The sequence below is a fragment of the Vulpes vulpes genome, chromosome 1, assembly GCF_048418805.1.
Source record: "Vulpes vulpes isolate BD-2025 chromosome 1, VulVul3, whole genome shotgun sequence".
NCBI classification, from domain to species: Eukaryota; Metazoa; Chordata; class Mammalia; order Carnivora; family Canidae; genus Vulpes; species Vulpes vulpes.
In genome coordinates, this window is record NC_132780.1 from 92,276,278 (window position 1) to 92,296,699 (window position 20,422).

Here is a 20,422-nt window from a genome sequence, read left to right on the forward strand (position 1 = left end):
ACAGATTAGAGTCCACAAATTCTACAAGGCTTAGAACAAAGAACAGCAGCTTCCTGCACAGTTCCCTCTGCCCTTCACCTCAGAGCCAATCATTTTCCATTTTTCTGGCTGTTTCTTCTGATACACTGTGCTTACTTCCTCTATATTTCCAAATAATATATTCACAGAATTCATTGATTTATTTTCATTTTCACATATTATCTTTTGACTTCCTACTGTGGAAGATGAGGCAAAGCATTATCTACATTTTAGAAAATATACATATACACAGTAAAAGCCACCCAGATGCCTGGTGAAACTGCACAACAGAAGTTCTTAAAAATTATAATACAAATTAACTGACAAACTCCATAAATTTTCTGTTGGAACTAATCAACATAATTCAAAGTTCAAAGCAGTGACTGACACTGCACTAAGCTAAGGCTTAACATTCCTCACTCCTAGTAGATCTATGTATTTCTTCACGTGCTTGCATTAGGTTATGAATTAGACATGGATTTGGTTTGGTTCTTAATAAAAAATGTTAGCACTAAATAGCTCTGAAAATGTTCTGCAGTTATAAATCAAAGTAGTTAGAATCAAAAGTCTTACATATTTCTTTCTAATTAATGTATATTGTTTCATTTTATAGGAAATTACTTTCATTTTTCACCTGGCATTTAACTTGCAAAATTACTCTTCACTTCATCAAAAGATATTTCCTGTATGACAATAATTAACACAAGACTTTTCTAATTTAAACAAGTCAAATCAAAACAAACAAACAAATAAATAAATAAATAAATAAATAAATAAATAAATAAAAACAAGTCAAATCGAAAAACTCTTTGGGACATAGGAAAACATCAATCTATCAACAAACTTGGGAGCTTCATACATACAAACACCTTAACCATTAGTTATATGAAGCTCCAAGAGATTCATTTGTAAACTGCATATTATAATTGATTGTAGAAAAAAAAAAGAAAAACCCTGTAAGTTTAACTGAATCAGGTACCAATACAATGGTTCCAAATTTGTTAAGTAGCAAAATTTTGTGATTTAGTCAGTCCTGACTTAAATGCAATAGAACAGCAAATTTTATCCTTGAAAAATATCACTTTCCTATCCCAACAGGCCTTTAAATGCAGTTTAAATGCAGTTTTATTAATGACTACTTCAAACATAATTAAAGGGAAAGCCATATTAAAACACAATTGCTGTAGGCTTTTACGCTCAGAGTGAGCCAAGGGTAATATAACTTTACATATAATTTAAATTCACGTATATCTAAAACATTGCGTTAGTATAAACCTGTATCAGGTACTAGGGACAAAAGGATGAAACAGCCAATCATAGCCTTTCATCAGGTAACATGCTTTATTAACACAAAATATATTCAGTATTAAAACACTCTGATTAGTTAAGCAAATATGTGAATGTGAATATTCTCATCCTTAAAAAGCAAACCAAAGACAACGGCATTAAGATGCTTTCCTAATATCAGTGGCGAAGTTTAGTGAACCTCTGCTACAAAGCAAAACCTGTGATAGAGTTACAAAGACGCATCTAAGATATCTGAGAGGCACACGACATGAAACGACTCTTTGATCATTTTAGGGATTCAATCACAGTTACTCAAGTGTTAAAAGTGTCGTATCATTAGCCACATAATTTTTCTTGTGGTTTGATGGAACAAATGTAGAGGAATTAAGAACTGTCTTAAAAGATGAGGTAAAATGAACATTTGACACTGCATATGAACTCACATTCAGCCGTGTTTCTTACCTATTTACTTTGACTGACCTTTTTTTGTGGGTAAGGGGGACTAGGTAAAGTTGAAATGAAAGGTTTGCGAGACAGAGTACATATTCAGCTATACTATCTGTTTACTTTGGCTGACCTTTTTTATGGGGAAGGGGAAGAAAGAGAAGTATCTGCCTGTGGAAATCTCTGTGCTAATAAACATAAGGATCAAAAGAGCCCATCAGCCACACCAAAGTTAAGACACTTACTATATAAAGGAAAATCCCACGAGAGAAAATGCGACAAAGATAAAAGGTATTTCTGTGTCTGCTGCTTTGTTAAGATTCTAAGTTTACTACAATACAATTAAAGACCATTTTCTTGCTTACGCAGCATAATAAAGCTATTTCTTATTTTACAAGTAAACAGTATCACTAAATATCACATTTATGAGAAGGCATTAGTAAGAAACATTTTCAGGGTCTTACTTTACATGAGCAAATACTGCTTACTTTTTTCTCAGATGTTTTTATTTTTAAAATCACCAACCCACAGAAAAATGCAAAGAATATAACATGCATATATTTTTTGTCTAGATTCATCAATTGTTAAAATTTTACATTTGCTTCATCTTCCTCTACAAGTACATATTTAAAATAATATTTTCACCGAATCATTTAAAAATAAATTGCAGAGGCCACAAGGCTGAGTTGCTTTTTGTGATTCTGCTTCTTTTCTTAATAATTTTGATTAGACATATAAGAGTGTATATTTATACTGACACAGTACTATAAAGTTTGAGGAATATCTATGTGAATGAAAAAGAGAAGAAACTAAAATATACTGAGTGCTTGACAGGGGCCAGGCACTATGCGGACAGCTTTGCATCGCTGATATTTAAATTTCATAATAATATATTTTATGACTGAGGAAACAATGGCTCAGAGAGGTCAAGTGACTTTGTAAGAGATTAAATAAAACAATACCTAGTGATGGCAAATCCAGAATTTTAACCTATATTTCTTTTCCTATATCATGCTGCCTCCCTCAACAGTGATTTTTTTAAAACAAATATATAGATAACTTAGAGAAAAAGATGGGTTTAATTGAAGTAGAAGTAGTCATGTGGTTATGCATTTGAAGAAAATGATCCACATATATTCAGCTTTGTCTGTGTGTACAAATTTGCTCTGTTCTGGGTCATGCTACCCCAAATTCACAAGGTATGCTTCCCCCAACCCATCTTGACAATGTAAAAAGACTTCCCATTCACAGAGCTCCTCCACAGTTTAAGCACTATAATTATCTTATTAAAGTAATGCTAGGGAAGGCATGAATGATGAATACTTTAGTTCTCCCTACAGTACTTACATTTTAAAATAGAAAACTTATTATAACTATTCTCATTTAAAATATCTGCTATTTCTCTGAGCACTTATTATATGCCAAAGGTGTTTATAGTTTCATTTAATCTTCTAAACATCCCTGCAAATTATCATTTCCTGTATTTCACAGCTAGTAAATGGAGGAAATGGCCTTTCACCAAGTCTTATGGACTCATAAGAACATATGTTTATCCTACTACATTGAGGATTTTTGAATCCATAGAACTTTCCTATATACTCCAGAGACCAAGGAATGGGGAGGGCCAGTGCCCCTTCTAGATAACTTCCTACCCCCACTTAGTACTTCTTTTCACCTATTTATTAACTTAGAATTTATTAAATTATAAGTTATGAGTAGATGTTTAGAAAAGTTAGCAATTTCATCGTATCTTACACTTATATATTTTTTATAAATGAAACAGTTATGAAGTCTTAGTCCTAGATTATCTACTCTAATATCTCCCAATAAAACCTTAAAATTATATAAGTTTCAGTATACTGTCTGGTCAGGAATGTATCCTATTTGTAACTTGGAATTTAAATATACTTCAATATCATAGTAATAGAGTTCACTCCATGACAGATCATCAGGTATGTATTTCCCCACAGTAACATTGCAATAATTTAGAAATCTGACTTCTGAGAACAACGACCCAAAATAGAGACCCCAAAAAATCCAGAAAAGTGAGTGTATGTGAAAAATGGCTATTTTTAAGTCTGTGTATTTTATTTATAAGTCTGTGTAGATAATAATTGTTAAGCTAAAAGTACGGCACATAACCTTTTATGCATCTATCATTGTCAAGACCACTTATGTAGAATACTTCAATCCTGAAACAATTATAGATACTTTGGGTAATACCATATTTTGTCCCTAAGAAGATAATGTTTACATAACAGGGAGAAATTATACTATTTGGAAATTAATATAAAGGCCTGGGCCTACTAGAAGTGTTCAGGTATTGAGTAATATAAAAAGTACCAGATTAGGAAATAAAAGATCTAGGTTCAAATTCAGCTCCATTACATGCCAGCTGTGTGATAATGGCCTATCTCCCAGCATCACTGCATACTTGGTAAAATGAGGAGTACACGCCCAAGGTGGTGTTGTGTGAATTAAGGGAAATAATGTATTATTAGCATATCTTATAAACTGGACATAACTGATCAAAAATAAGAAGTCATATCATTTTGAGCACCAGGTACTACATGTAAGTAATGGATCACTAAGTTGTACTCCTGAAAACAATATCATGCTGTATATGTTAACCAGAATTTAAATAAAAATTTGAAAAAAATAAGCTAAATGTAAGAATAGATACTGATGTGTTAGAATCTGAGGCATAATGAAGACTTTTTTTTTGGACCTATCCCGCTCAATATTCCTACTGCCTGAAATCCATTCCACGGGCCACTGACCCTGGATGAAGGGGAGCCACTTCCTAACTGCAGGGCTGCCTTGGCCATTACAGCACCTCAGGACTAGTCTCTGCCCACTAAACGCCAGATGTGTCTGCCAGCATTACCACAAAATCAAATATGCCCCCACTAAGAATTACTGTAGGTTAAATTTAAAATGTAAATATAACCAGGGAAACACACATTAAGCCTCAGGTCCATATAAATAAATGGATAAAAATGTTCTTCCAAAGGGGTAAAAACCATTAAAAGGAGAGAAAGTAAAGAATGCTTACCTAAAGTTTATCTGGTATGTAACTTTCCAGACATTTTCCAGTGGAAATGCACACATGTACACATATTATAATTACAGAAGCTTTTTTTAAATCAGTAATTATTAAGATCACAGTCACCCAGGTTTAGGCCAGCCCCCATGGAGTGCTACAGCCAGCTTGTTCTGTTCTGTGAGAACTGGCTGAGCACAGCTTCCCAACCCTGTGCTTACAGGTATCACATCATGCTGGCAGCCTGATATTGGCCATGGTGGGAGGACTTATTCAAACACTACAAATCAGGTCACCCCCACCTGCCTAGAGAGCCAGTGTTAAAGATTTTTCAGGCCACTAGTCAGCCCTTATTGAATTATGTTGAATAACAAACTGTTAAATTAAAATGGCATCACTATCTGGTCTAATAAACAAGAAAAGCACTGATAAAAATACTAGTATCTGATATTTATACTTTTAGAGCTCTGAACTAAAACTAAAAGTTATGTACTGGAGAACATGCTGACAATAAGTTGCCCGTTGTCCCAAGAAACTGAAATCCCAGGAGGCAGAGGACAATAAAAGGCCAGGTTGGGGCTGCCTGCTTTTGATGATAATAAAATACAAATTATCATCTCACCCTTGAAGGCTAGAGCTGAAATGGGCCTCCACTCCAAATAGATGGTCTTCTGTCACCATCCATTCTGGCAGTGTATTAATGACCATAGTGGCAAACACTTACACAGCTCTTGCTATGTGTCAGCATTTGTGGATATTACTCATCACACAATAAACCAGTGTGGTAGGTATTATTATCCTCTCCATTTTACAGAAGAGGACATTGAGCATAATGTTTTAAAATAGTTTATGCAAGTTTATACAGATAGTTAAAGGTGGCCTGGCTCCATAGTCTGGGTCCTAACTTCTATGTTACCCGAGAATGTGCCATCCCACAATTAGCCCATTCAACTCACATTTGTCACTACCCCCAAATCTGGATTTGTAACTACATGTCTCCCTGCTATTCCCACTAACCTCAACACATATGACATGCTCAGGACTCCCGAAATATGTTTCTACTTCTGTCTAGGCCTTTGCTTTTTATCATTTCATCAGCAAGCTATTCAGAACCATCTATTACAAGGGCTGTAAGATAACAGGCATTCTATAAACATGCCTGAATTTTATTTTTTTATTTTTATTCTTTTTTAATATTTTATTTATTTGACAGGGGAAGAGAGCACAAGCCAGGGGAGCAAGAGAGGGAGAAACAGGCTCTTCACAGAGCAGGGAGCCAGATGTGGGGCTCGATCCCATGACCCCAGGATTATGACCTGAGCCAAAGGCAGACACTCAACCAACGGAGCCACCCAGATGTCCCTAAAATGCCTGAATTTTAAAGCAGAGTACAGCCCTACCATTTTGTAACCAAAGTAGCTTTTTTTTTTTTTTTTTTTTTAGATTTTATTTATTTATTCATGAGAGACACAGAGAGAGAGAAAGAGAGGCAGAGACACAGGCAGAGGGAGAAGCAGGCCCCATGCAGGGAGCCCGACATGGGACTCAATCCTGGGTCCTCAGGACTATGCCCTGGGCCGAAGGCAGGCGCTAAACCACTGAGCAACCCAGGCTGCCCGTAACCAAAGTAGCTTAACAGTTGATTGGAAACATTAATGTTGCTGGTATAGGCAGAGCAAATTTCGCATCATACAAGCTTGGATGAAAACAGTTTGAAAACACTGGAATTAAAACTAACTTCATATTTTTCTTGCTGAAAATACTCTAAGTCTAAAAAAAAAAAAAAAAACCACTGCTGTTTGGTATATTACTACCGAAGACCATTCACAAAGAATGTTTGGAAGGTTAGAATATTTATAAAAGTATCATGAAGCTGAAGAGTATCACTCTGAGTTTAAATTTATCATATTTGTTTTATCAATTTGTAAAAGTTATATCTTTAAATATCTGAGAAATATTTGTTACACCTGGAAGAGACAAAATGTTGATTTTTCTAATGAAAAAACATAATTATAACAGCTTTTCCTTTTGTTTGGCTGTCATACATACTGGATCTGCTGATTTCTGACTGTGTTTACAAAACAATTCACTTAGTATGAAACCAAACACAAGCACTCAGAACTCAAATCATGCTTACGCATGGTTGGCATAACAAACATGGCTCAGTGCAGAAAGAAGTAGCCTAATGGAGAGTACATCAGAAGAAGATAATGTAATAGTGAAAGGGACCATAAAGGAAAGGAAGGAAATTGGGGAAAAAATAGAGAGGAAGACAAACTCCTAACTCTGAGAAACAAAGGGTTGCAAAAGGGAAGGGGTGGGAATGGGGTGATGGGTACCGAGGAGGGCACTTGATGGGATGAGCACTGGGTGTTATACTATATGTTGTTAAATTGAATTTAAATTTAAAAAAAAAAGAAGAATATAATGTGCTAAAATCTATGGTAATAACATTCACAGAAGAATGGAAATAATTCACTATGAAATATTTTAGATTTAGTACCATCTTGAGTGAGAGAACCAATGTGTATTTTTATAGAGTATATTGCCCATCAGCTAAAGGGAGTTCTGATGTTTTTCATGAAGGTTAGAGTCTTTATTAAATCTAAACACACTACTTTCAAATGCTATGTTACATACAAATTTTTAGATTTTTATTATTTATTCAGTGAAACATAATGAGCTACTATGCAGGTAAAGGACTGAAAGCTTTTTCTATTAGATACGATAACATATCCACATAAAACAAAAATATGACACTTGAATTCCATAATACTAAGATATCCATCACTTCATCAGTTTTGACATAATGTCCACAATAGGAATTATTTTAAAGGCTTAAAAAAACTAAACAAAATGTAAAAGTGGACAAATAAATGAAAACTTATATTTAAAGAGCTTATGTTACAAAAATCAGCCATTCAAAATCTAGAGGTACTATCTGTATAATTATCAGTTCTGAAAATTAAACAGGGTATTACTGGTCTTTTGTCTTAAAATTTTTTATGAAAATGAGTTTTCTGACACTAAAAATATCATTAATCCAATGAGATTTAAAATTCTTCAGAGGATAAATTTAACTCACATCACATGGGGTAAAAAAATCTGCCAAAAACGTATCTTTTCTGATCTTTCCACCGTGTAGTCACCACACACAAACAACGAGAGACTAAACTCACAGAAGACATTACTATAGTTAAAGCACTAAAGTTGTATTCTCAGCATGTTTTGAGAATTACAAAATATATAGAGTCAAAAATGAAATTTTAAAAAATGATTTTCAGGGTACCTGGATGGCTCAGTGGTTGATCCCAGGTCTTGATCCCTGGGTCCTGGGATCAAGTCTCACGTGGGGCTCCACACAGGAGCCCTCTGCTTCTCCCTCTGTCTATGTGTGTGTCTCTGCCTCTCTCTGTGTCTCTCATGAATAAATAAATAAAATCTTTTAAAAAATGATCTCCTTTTCATTTACTACTTACTTTCATTCTCTTAATAAAGACTTTGATAGTCCTATATTGAAATACACAATTATTAATTTCCAGTTATATTTAGTATGAACGTGGAATAATAAAGTAGCCATAATGTACGTTAAAATTAAAATTCTATTTCTGAAAAAAAGAGGATGTCGCTTCTACATACTGCCTGTGATGGAATTTGACTTAAGTTTTTTTATCCACTTCATATTGAGAAAATGTTAACTAATTTTGCAGGGGGGGGGGGGGGGGGGGAGGATTCCAGGCTTCAGGCTTGACTGGGAATAATATTCTCATGAAGACTTTAAAATGGTCCTGGTGGACAGAAGCTTAGGAGACCCTAACAGCTTGGCTAGAAAGGAAAGAGCAATGTAAGAGAGAAGTTAAAAGAAGATACAGGACATAAAATAATAAGTTACAGGCTAAGGGAGCAGTAGGGAGTTGGAGAACAATGATATAAGAGGGAAACGGGGTGATTTCACAGAGTCCTGAAAACAACCATCAGACTCATGTCTGATGATAAAAGAGAAATGGATAGGTACAGATTTAGATCAATCTACAGGCCTACAGTGGGCACGGATATCATTTGTGCTTGAGCCCTATAGTTATTTATTTTTTCTCAGAGATATATAAGACCTTTTATTGAATAAGGCTGGTGAGGTGTCTTGAGAAGAGAAGCAAAGGTTGGGACAGTGAAAAATAAGCAGAGTATTTTCAAGTGTGTCCTCTTCTGTAATTCTTAAAATCAGTTTGTGAGGATAGATATTAATTCCATTTTACAGATGAAGAAACCTGGGCTCTAAGTTATATAGGAAAACTGTATTAGTTTTTAAGATTTTATTTATTTATTCATAGAGACACACACAGAGAGACAGAGAGAGAGAGAGAGAGAGAGACAGGCAGAGGGAGAGACAGGCAGAGGGAGAGACAGGCAGAGGGAGAAGCAGGCTCCATGCAGGGAGCCAGTCCAGGATCACACCCTGGGCTGCAGGCGGCGCCAAACCACTGCGCCACCAGGGCTGCCCAGGAAAACTGTATTAAATGTCTTGGTCAGTTATATGTTAAGGATCTCGTATTATTTAATTATCGTTTCACTTTTTCCAAATGCTTACAAATACAGCTATGACACTTTTGATCTTGCAGCATGTCAAAGAAGCCATTCCTCTCTCTAGAAGCACTAAACATCTATCCCCCAATCTCCAGTCTTGCTCAGGATTCAGGAAAGGAGCAAAACCTAATTCTTAGAAATAGAGAGAAAAGTAAGACTTCAAATTGTGATGAATTGTGATTGAACTTCAAATTGTGATGGGTCTGGGGCATGTTTAGCTACCTACAAGATTTTATAGTACAGTTCACATTCAAAGTCTAGGCTTCACAGAAATTTCTGAGACAAATCTACCATCTACAAAAGTAAAGCATTTCTCAACTGGGTCTTTAAGGAAACTCAAGTATATAAATAAAAAGGGGAATGGCCAGTAGGGTTAAGATCATGATGACAGTTCTGAAAAGAAAGTACAGCTAAGTCACTAGGTTTCTCCCTTTAATTAGAAACAGGACAGAAATGGATTTAATATGCCCCTTAATAATACCTTGAAACCAGAAAGACCCAATTAAAATTGTTAGGGATGCTAAAAATGAGATCAAAAGATTAATGCCCCATCTCATTCGGTCAAATCTCCAGTGATCAGTTTCAAACACCAGAAAGGTCTTTGAAATCCAAGGACTAGATTCTATATTCAGAAATCTCTTTTGAGCCCACAAGTGACACTATGTAAAGAGAGAAAACTGAAAGTTCTACTCTTCATACTGCTCAGCTCATCCAAAGGATCTCACATCACTGGCCATCCACATCTGGTTGAAATCCTCTCCTAAAGTTTCTGTGGCATACTGCATGCTCTCTTTTAGGTGGGCTGTTTCCTTCTTTCTTCCAACATAAATTCTCTCCTGTTTTTTGCTTCTCTTTCTCTAAACTTATCTCCCTTGGGCTTATTCATTGTTGTGGACTGAACTGTCAGTAAGTTAATGGCCTTCAAGTCCATATTTATAACCCAAACCTCCAGCCAATAATCTAGCTCACAATTACAGCTTTGAAAAGTTTGGGGTAGATGGCAAGCAACTGCCAGGTTTTCTTCCTGTCTGCCATGTTGCCATTCTTTGGCTCCCATGCCAAGTTCTTACTATTTTTTTTTTTTTTAAGATTTTATTTATTTATTCTTGAGAGATAGAAGGAGAGACAGAGCCAGAGACACAGGCAGAGGGAGAAGCAGGCTCCATGCACCGGGAGCCCGACGTGGGATTCGATCCCGGGTCTCCAGGATCGCGCCCTGGGCCAAAGGCAGGCGCCAAACCGCTGCGCCACCCAGGGATCCCAGTTCTTACTATTTTATACAGACTATTAAAAAAAGTACCTGGTTATGGTATCCTTTTAACTGATAGCTGGAAGCCTCAGTGTAATTATGTTTCCCAGTTTATCTTCATGCTTGTATTGAATAATTTTTTTTAAGTTAGGGAATATATTCTTTCAAGGCATTGTTATATATTATTCTATTCCATAGTACATTCCACAGAACAAAGTTATATAGCTTCTGCCATACCAATTACTGACTCAGAAGTAAGGGAGAGAGGAATTCTGAGTAGTTGAGGCAGTGTGGCCATGCAAATCCAAAACTCCTAGAGCATCTTCACAAAAACTAATACAGAACAAGAACAAATAAAACTATACAAGACTTGGGGTGCCAGGGTGGCTCAGTTAAGTATCTCATTCTGGATTTCAGCTCAGGTCATGATCTCAGGATTATGGATTACGCCCTGTGATGGGCTCCATGTTGGGCATAGAGCCTGCTTGAGACCCTCTCTTTCCCTTTCCCTCTGACCCTCCCCCCAGGTAGTATGTGCACACTTGCTCTCTCTCCCTCTGTCTAAAAAAAAAATAAAAAAAAAAAAAAACTATACAAAACACAGGCCTCCAACACACATGAAATTCTAATTACAGGTAAAAAGAAAAATAAAAACAGAACCTCAATGAGCTATGTCCCATGTTCCAGCTGGCATTAGTTCTCAAAAACAATATAAAAAGCAAGGCAAAAATGAGGTAGCATTTTCAAAACACTTCAGAAATGTAAATTGAAGAGTTTATATTCAGATGAGCTACACTTTAAGAACAAGGCTATAGAGAAATAGTTTTAAACATGCAAGAGCTCCTGAGAATTCTGAACACATCAACTCTTTTCAAGGAATACTAGAAGATAAACGTCATCAAACTAGGAGATGGTGGGGAAATTTCAGCAAAAAGATTGATGATATTTAATATACTTAGTTGTATATCTAAAATTAAAACAAGAGTAGAAAAATAATATATGTTATATGTTGCAAGGTCTGACAAATTATAAATAAAATAATTCAAAATTTGATGAATAAGGGAAAGGGGGAGAAAAGGAAAGTAGAATAAATTCACTGTTTGCTTTATATGCAATAAGTAGGAGTCAAAATACCATTAAAAACTCACAAGTCAGATAATGGTTAAATTTTTTAAAACAGGCAAATAAAGACATTAAAAATTTTTAAATACCAAAGGTAAGCATTAATATAGACAAAAACTTACCTAAATATTAAAAAAATGTAAACAGAAGAGCAAAAAAAAACCCTCTAAAACACAACAAAAAATACATCATATACAGAAACAGCAAATATAACATAATATACATTAATAGTCACCACATAAAATAATATGACAGACCTGATACCAGACATGTTTTTATCAAGAAATATGGATAGATTAAACTTAACTATGACAATAAAAAGACTTTTCATTTAGTTCACCTAGCACGACCCAGCAAGACTTTTGTATATGCTCCACACAAAAGACATATCAAAAATAAAATGTTTCAAAAAAGCTAAAAATGAAGGTATGGGAAAAGATGTACCTAGAATGTGGAAACAGTATGAAAGCAGGGACAAGGACACGGGTAAAAGACAAAGCACAACTAAAGCTAAAAAGGATTAACTATGACAAAGAAGGATTCTCTTTGATGCTACAAGTCTCAATTCACTATATGGCTGTTATAAATATCTATGCACCAAATAACACACTACACTATCTACCTTTATGAAATCAAATTATAAGATTTGCAGGGAAATACAGAAAGAAGCCCACTGATAATAGTTTTAACATCTCACTCTCAGTACAAAATAAATTAAATAAACAAAAAATAAAACAGGATACAGAAGATCTAAACAACAATCAGTAGTTTATGTCACATATTGAACTTCACTGTCTGATGATACAGAATATACCTTCTACTCAATTGCTTATGAAACACTCACAAAAACTGATCATTTATTAGGTCCCTCCCAAAATCAGTATATTCTATAAAACAGAATGACTAAAAACTGTAATCATAATGCAATAAAACTAGAAATTTTTAACAAATTTTTAAAAATTAAAAAGTACTTTCATCTGGAAATTAAATAACTTCCTATTAAACAACTCTTTGAAGAGAAATACAAACAGAAGTTACAAATCTTTTAAAGATGATAATGAAAACATTATATATCAGAATTTATGGGCTAAAAATGAAACAGTAACTAGAAGAAAATTCATAGTCATAAACATTTTATTAACAAAATGAAAGAATAAAAATAAATTCCCAGCTCAAGAGTTGAAAAGAGAACATGGTAAAACCAAAGACAGTAAAAAGAAAGAAATAACAATGATAAAAGTAGAAATTAATGAGATGATGAATAGAAAAACAGAGTTCTAATCAATAAACCAAAATCTTGTTTGCTGAAGAAAAATAAAACATACATATACCATTAAATAACTTAAAGAAATCACAAACATACAAAATCAGAAATAAGAGTGAAATAACCATTGAAACAAGAGAAATTAAAAAGTCATGACACTATTTTACAGACATTTCTAACAAATAAATTTGAAAATCTATAAGCTAAGGATAATTTCCAAAACTGATCCCATTAGAAATGAAAAGTTTAAATAGACCAATTTTCATATAAGAAATAAAGTTTAAAAAAAAGAAATAAAGTTACTTAAAAAAAAAAAAGAAAATTATCAAGAAGTAAGTACTCCACAAAAAAAAAAAAAAAAAAAAAAAAAAAAATGCCTGGATGGTTTCACAGGGGAATTCATCCAAAGCTTCAAAGACCAAATAATCTCTGTTGTACAAATTGTTCCAGGGCTTTGAAAACTAGGGAAACTTCCTTTTTATGAAACAGGCAAATAAAGACATTAAAACACCATTAAAACACCAATGCATAAACAAAAAAATAAAGAAAAGAACAAACAAAAGAAAGAAAACTGTAGGCCAATACCACCTTTGAATACTAATGCAAAAGCTCTACATAAAATATTAGCAGACCAAATGCAACATCACATAAGAAAATAATACACAAATATCAAGAGGGATTTAGCCCAGGAAGGCAAGGCTGGTTCAACTCATTAATGTAATTCCTTAATAGCTCTAAGGAGAAAAATCATGATCATCTCCACAGATGCTGAAAAAGCCTTGGATAAAACTTAAGATCAATTCTTGACTTTAAAAAGACTCAAGAATTGATACACACTTGGTTAGCATGACAAATATATATGTATAAAATTAACTATATATATATATATATATATATAAACTATATAGTTTTATAAAAACTATATAATATAAACTATTATATAGCCCCTGAACAACACAAATTTGAACTGTGTGGGTCTGCTTACAGGCAATTTTTTTCAATATACATACAGTACTGTAAATGTATTTTCTCTTCTTTGTGACTTTCTTAATAACATTAAGAGCAAAATTGATTATTACAGGGTATGGGACCCTACAGAATGGGTTGGAAAGAATAGAGGAAACAGACCTTTCTGAATATACCTTTACATACATCTTGACTTTGGAACCATGTTACTATTTTGTCTGCTCAGAAAAATAGACAAAATCAACTAGGATGGCACGAAATCCTAAAATTGAATACAAACAGAAACAAATGAATCAAACTGTATTTCCAATGAATGACATAGCCACATTGATGGAGGGGAGCAGAATTAACCTAATAACCTTTAAACACAGTGTTTGGACTAGGGGAAAAAAAGTTCTAAAATGTGAACTCTAATACAATTCTGTTTCACAGAGGCACAGTTTTGCAATTCTGAAACAACTCTGAGCTTTCTAGGGTTTGCAAAAAGTCAATGTATTGTGGATAATGGGTATTAGGAGTTACATATCTGGAAAAGAAGAAAAAACAGAATAAATCTTGCATAGTGTGGGACTGGAACTGGGACATATGGCTAGACACACACACACACACACACATATTCATACATAGATGTGGATGTGCTCACACAGATATATACACTCATCTATATATATTCACAAACATACATATACCCTTGCTGATTTTTTTCAACTATAACAACATCAGCCTTAAGATTCATATAATCAGACCTGAGAAATGGATTTTTGCAATTTTTAAAATCTAAATTTAAGATATTATTTATGCAGCCTGTTGTGTAGAAAGATGTTACTACACGAATAATTATCAGGAAAAAAAGGCTTTTAAAAAGAACAGCCAGGCTGTCTTTAAATAGCAAAGAATTTATGAATGTGGTCAGATCATAAAAACAGAACAAATATAATATTAATACTAGTGGCAAATATTCAAATGTGCCTAGCTCAGATTATTTCCGTATTAGTACAATAAATATATTATCTTTCATAAAAATTGAAAAGATACAAATGCCACTTGGTATTTCACAATGAAACTTATCAAAAACTACTGTACCTTACAGTAAAATCATAGGAGCAAGAGGCCAGAACGGAAGCATGAAATGGTGAAAACTATAAAAACAAAACAAAACTTTTTTAAGTTAGCTATAATTATACCATGCTACTTCATGAGGTCATTCCCAGGAGTGCCACAATAAAGTTTAATCAAGACTGTCACTTAAAATTATGTTTCCCCAAACTTTATATGCTTTGATTCAAGGCAAGAATCTTGCCTTTTAGAATCAGCTGCAGGAAAAACATTCACTTTTACAATTCTCCAAAGAAAAGTCATTCCTCAAGCTTTTTAGCACTTACTTAGGATAAAATATTCCCAAAGAGTTGCTATTCTGGAAAAATTAAATACAATTTCCTAATTGCAATCTAAAAATGACTCAAACAAATATAAGGGACCTAAGTATGTCACCATACAAATACATAATTATATAATTTACCAATTTTATGAATACATCTTATGACTCTATATGCACGTATATCAAATCATTATCTAAATGTTAAATAAAAACATCTTTAAAAGAATTGTTATGCTATTTGCATATGACAACTAACAAAAAGGACATCAAGGACAAAAACTAAAAATTTAAAGACTAATATCTTTTAGATAAGTAATCAACATACTTTAATAAGTTGTCCTTTATAATTATATTTCTTCAGTTTTTTTTCTTTCCAGTACTTTAATAGCTATATAACATAAATATAACTACATTTGAATATGCTTTATAGTTTATAAAACACTTACAGTAAATTACCCAATTTCATTCTCAAAAGCACTGTGAAATAAATATTGAAAATATTTTTTAACCACTAAAACCTGTGTGCCATTAAAAATGACAATATGGCACTGGGTCTTATACTTTCAATTGCAACCAGTAAAATTTAAAGTATTAATTTAATTGAAATTTAGAGTTTTTGAAATGGGAATAACCCAATTATCTTGTTTAAAAGATCAATAAAGTACTTCTTTACCCTTAGTGTAATAAAACAAAGAATGAGATTGGGAGATGCCATTTAATAAGATGTTTTCCACAGTGACTTAGCAAAACCTACCACTAAAAGCCAGGAAGCTAACATAAGTCCCCTTATAACCAAGCACATGTCTCGGGGGCAGTAGAAAAAAGTTATCTTTATCTCGTCTTCTGCTGTTGGCAGAGTGGAAAATTTTCTATACCCCAAATTTTTGTGAACATTCATATTTATTATTGTGTTAGAAAAGAAGAAACCTTTCTGTAAGTTTCAACAAAGAGACCTTCCCACTGAATGCAAAATTATGAAGAATACCAAAAGTAAATTACCACAGATAAAAATATGAAAAGGAATAGTAGCATGGAAATGACAGAATGAAAAAACATTTCTATTTAATCGCTGGTACCAGTCGACTACACTGTCCCAATTCATTCAATAATTATTCAAATATTTTACCTAATTTTAGCTTTCATTGTTCATCACCATTAATTGGCTAATGGAGATATGCAAAAAAAGAATCAATAATCCCAACCCCTAACTGTGTTTTCTATGTACTTCACTGATTATATTTACACTATATATATAAAAAGAAAAAATAAACACTTACTTTCACTCTCCTAATAGCATAGGTGTGACCAAGAAGTTCAAACACGGGTTGCCGTACATTCCTCAGGTCCCAGCCTCTCAAACTACAATCAACTGCCCCCGTCACCAGCAGATTCTGCAAAACGAACCAGGGAAAAGTGACCATTGAACATATCAGAACAAAGCCTAGTCTCAAATGGCATTGTGGATTCTCCAATCTACCTTTAGTAGTATCAGTAAGTACATAGGGGTTTAAAAATGATGTCTGACGAATAAGCGCACCCTTCTTCTCTTCAGGGTATTCTGAGGCTTTACCAGGCCTTAAAAGGCAATAGACCTGTTAACTGAGGAATATTGGGGGAAAGCAAAGGGTACAGATTTGATTTTCATGTTTTTCTAAATCTAATCCAATCACTGTTCCCCACTCTCATGGGCCATGTCTTTATACAAATATCTAATCATATCTGAGAAGCTCTGCAGTAGTGGTGAGTCTCCTATCTATTCAGGCTTTACGAATCTATCTAGAGCCCTCGGGGAATCCACAGTTCCCGGCTGAAGAGGCCAGGTGCTGGGTACACAGTCAGCCCCATTCCATGTCAACCAGAGCAGTAACTGATTGTCTGGATGTGCTGCATTTCATGGTAAGCTCATTTGAGGAAAAATTCCAATAATTTAAAACAAAAACAATTTTAACAACTCTCAACCACATATCAGCATCTTTTTTAGAATTCCCAAAAGTATAACACATAGTCCACAATTAATTTTCTATATGGAAAGCTCATTTATGATGACAGAGATTTGAACTGCAGTCATTAGTTCTGAAACTGTTATTTAGATCAAGTATCATAACTGAAAATGTACTCTATTTTCTTTTAATCTATTTTATTTCTTTTCAAAGACTTCTGCCAATATAATGCTCTCTTAACTTCCATTAGGTAATTAAAACTGACAAGAAAAAAGGCATATGTGTCTGTCCCAGCCAACAGACCACTGCAGGTATATAAACACTATATCAACACATGTTTAATCCATTTATATTCTGAATTCATATGCTCCTGTGGTTAACAGAAGCTTTGCAAAAAGGTACAAAGTGACACTTAACTTACAGGAGCATGGAGTTTGTTGGAAGATGAAATAAAATTTTAAAAACTGGTAGACTGTCAAACTGAAAAAGCAAGTTACAAAGTGTTCAGGAGACTAACCAGAAAAATGAATGGGAAATGAAAGAAGAGGATACAAATTGGTGGGGTTAAGAGGAATAAGGGAAAAAAAATCACATAAATTGTAAAGCAGCTTCCCAAATAAGCAAGTAAGGCTGCACTGTTGAACTTTGAGAATTTCTATTTCTTACTCTGCCTGTTTTATGTGCACTTAAATCCAATTAATGCTAATACAGGTCACTCACAATCATCAATTAGAAATGAAAAGGACTGAATTTAACATAATGGTCCATAAACATTACCAAATCCACATAAATGAAAAGAAAAGAAAATCTAGAACATTTCAACAATAGGAAGGGCTCAGTAGCTCAGGACAGATCCAGACAGGATACCTCATTGTATTTACACCAGTCACAGCTCAAAATTTCTGCCTGATGTGCTGGAACCACAATTCTGACTCCTGTTGACTTCACATCCCAAATTCTCAGAGTCTGATCACCTGGTGAAAGATGAAGACTTGGTCACTTCCCATCACACCACTTGGATGCTCAGTGATATTGTATTCATAATTATTCACTATTTTACTGTTAGGATACCTCCTCCATCTCTGTATCATATGCATACATATATTCGTTTTTTTTAAAGAAGATTTATTCATTTATTTTAGATAAAGAAAAAGAGCATAAAAAAAAAGAAAAGAAAAAAAAAAAAAGAAAAAGAGCATACAAGTGGGAGCAGCAGAGGAAGAAGGAGAGAGAATCTCAAGCAGACTTCACAGTGAGCCCAGAGCCCAATGTGGGCCTTGATTTCACAACCCTGAGATCACAACCTGAGCTGAAACCAAGAGTCGGATGCTTAACCAATCATGCCACCCAGGCACCCCCACATATATGGTTTTGAACTATAATAATGCATAGAACTACTAAAAGTGATGAACCACAAAAAGTAATGTGTCATAACAAATGTTTTTAGATCAACTCAAAACAGGAAAATCTGAATTTCACACTGAGACAAGTACAGACAAGGTGGCTGATACACACATATAGCACATGTCTCTCCAGGACAGGAAAAGGCCCTGAAAATCCTCAGTTTCCAGCAAATAACCCACTAGCACAGTCTATAAGAAACAAAATGCTGGGATGCCTGGGTGGCTCAAGCATTGAGCATCTGCCTTTGACTCAGGGCATGGTCCCAGAGTCCCGGGATCAAGTCCTGCATCAGGCTCCCTGCATGGAGCCTGCTTCTCCTCCCTCTTCCTATGTCTCTGCCTCTCTCGTTAATAAATAAGTAAAATCTATGTGTGTGTGTCTCTCATGAATAAATAAAATCTTTAAAAACAAAACAAAACAAAATGCTAGCAATTTTACTGTTAAATGTGGGCAGTCTACCAAGACAAAATAGAAAAATTTTAATCTTACTGTTTATGTTTACTACATTTTAATAGGCCAGCCCAAGGCATATTTTTCTCCTTGGAAAAAATAAGTTGGCAAAATTTAGGAATTACATTTTACATTATTACAAAAATGGTTTACATTGCTTAGTTTCACAAAGTTACCCTTGCTTAAATGTTTTATGGGCTGTTTGCCTTTGATTTTTATAAACTATAAGGAGACAGCAATATGACCAGATGACTAAAGCTCAGCAGATATGGGGGGGGGGGGGAGTGGAGGAGGGGAGAAAGATATATATATATATATATATATATATATATATATATATATATATAACCAGTAAATTATAGTCACTGATGCTGAGAGAAAGCTGAAGCAACTTGATAAAAAAAAAATGTGTGGGCTATGGTGTAATGGCAGTCAAGGTCTGGAACTCCACCTAGCAGTTACAGGACCCTGCACAAGTTACATAATATCTGAGACTGATCCCTCATTTCTAAAAGAGAAACAGAATGCCTACTATGCAGGGTTGTCCAAGAATTTAGAGTAATAAAGTTTCTAACACTTACCATGGTCTCTAGCACAAAGCAGATACTCTAATAAATGGTGTATGATAATGCTAAAATTTTTAAGTCTGTTTTGCTTACTTATGTTCCCAATTCTAAATCATACTGTCATTTAGGTACATTTAGCAAATTTTAGACAATGTTTTTTTTTTTTTTTTTTTCTGATTTCTGTGGAAGTTGTTTAAGAAAGATAAGAATTCAATTGTTGGTGGCAATGAAATGCAGAGGTTAAAAATGGGGACTCTGAAATTCCAAGGCTTTAGTCCTAATCCAACTCAATCATTTGGTCCCTGTTGATGTTTAATCAAGTTACTTAACTTCCATGGTTCTTTCTCATTTTCCTCACCTGTGATAAAATATTTACCTTATCAAGTTTAAATGAGACATGTTTAAAAATAAAATAGCATACCCATGATTAGAAGTCATTTCTACCCCTATTAATAATACCATGAATAAAAGCAAATATTTATTATTGAGTGCTTACTATGTGCCAGATGATAGTCTAAATATTTTGTTTGTTTTAACTTTTTAAAACCATAATAAGTGAGGTAGAAATTTTGATAACACAAAAAGCAATTTTTGTAGCACTTTACAAATGGGGAAACTGAAGCTGGTAGAGATGAAATAGTATCCTCAAGATAGTAGACTGTGGTATCAGGATCTGGAACAAAAGCGCAGGCTCCCCAGCCGGCATGCTC

General features: G+C 34.1%; 1 protein-coding gene across 1 annotated transcript in view; it reads right to left on the minus strand.

The window, feature by feature from the left end:
* The window catches only part of PEX7 (peroxisomal biogenesis factor 7), an 81,289-nt gene that overhangs the window by 32,263 nt on the left and 28,604 nt on the right, over window positions 1–20,422 (minus strand). The window contains exons 6-8 of the mRNA XM_025997893.2: window positions 18,160–18,266; window positions 16,630–16,743; window positions 15,058–15,113 (exon numbers count right to left, since the gene is read on the minus strand). Of these exons, the coding sequence (XP_025853678.1) occupies window positions 15,058–15,113; window positions 16,630–16,743; window positions 18,160–18,266 (277 nt within the window). The remainder of the gene's footprint in view (window positions 1–15,057; window positions 15,114–16,629; window positions 16,744–18,159; window positions 18,267–20,422) is intronic.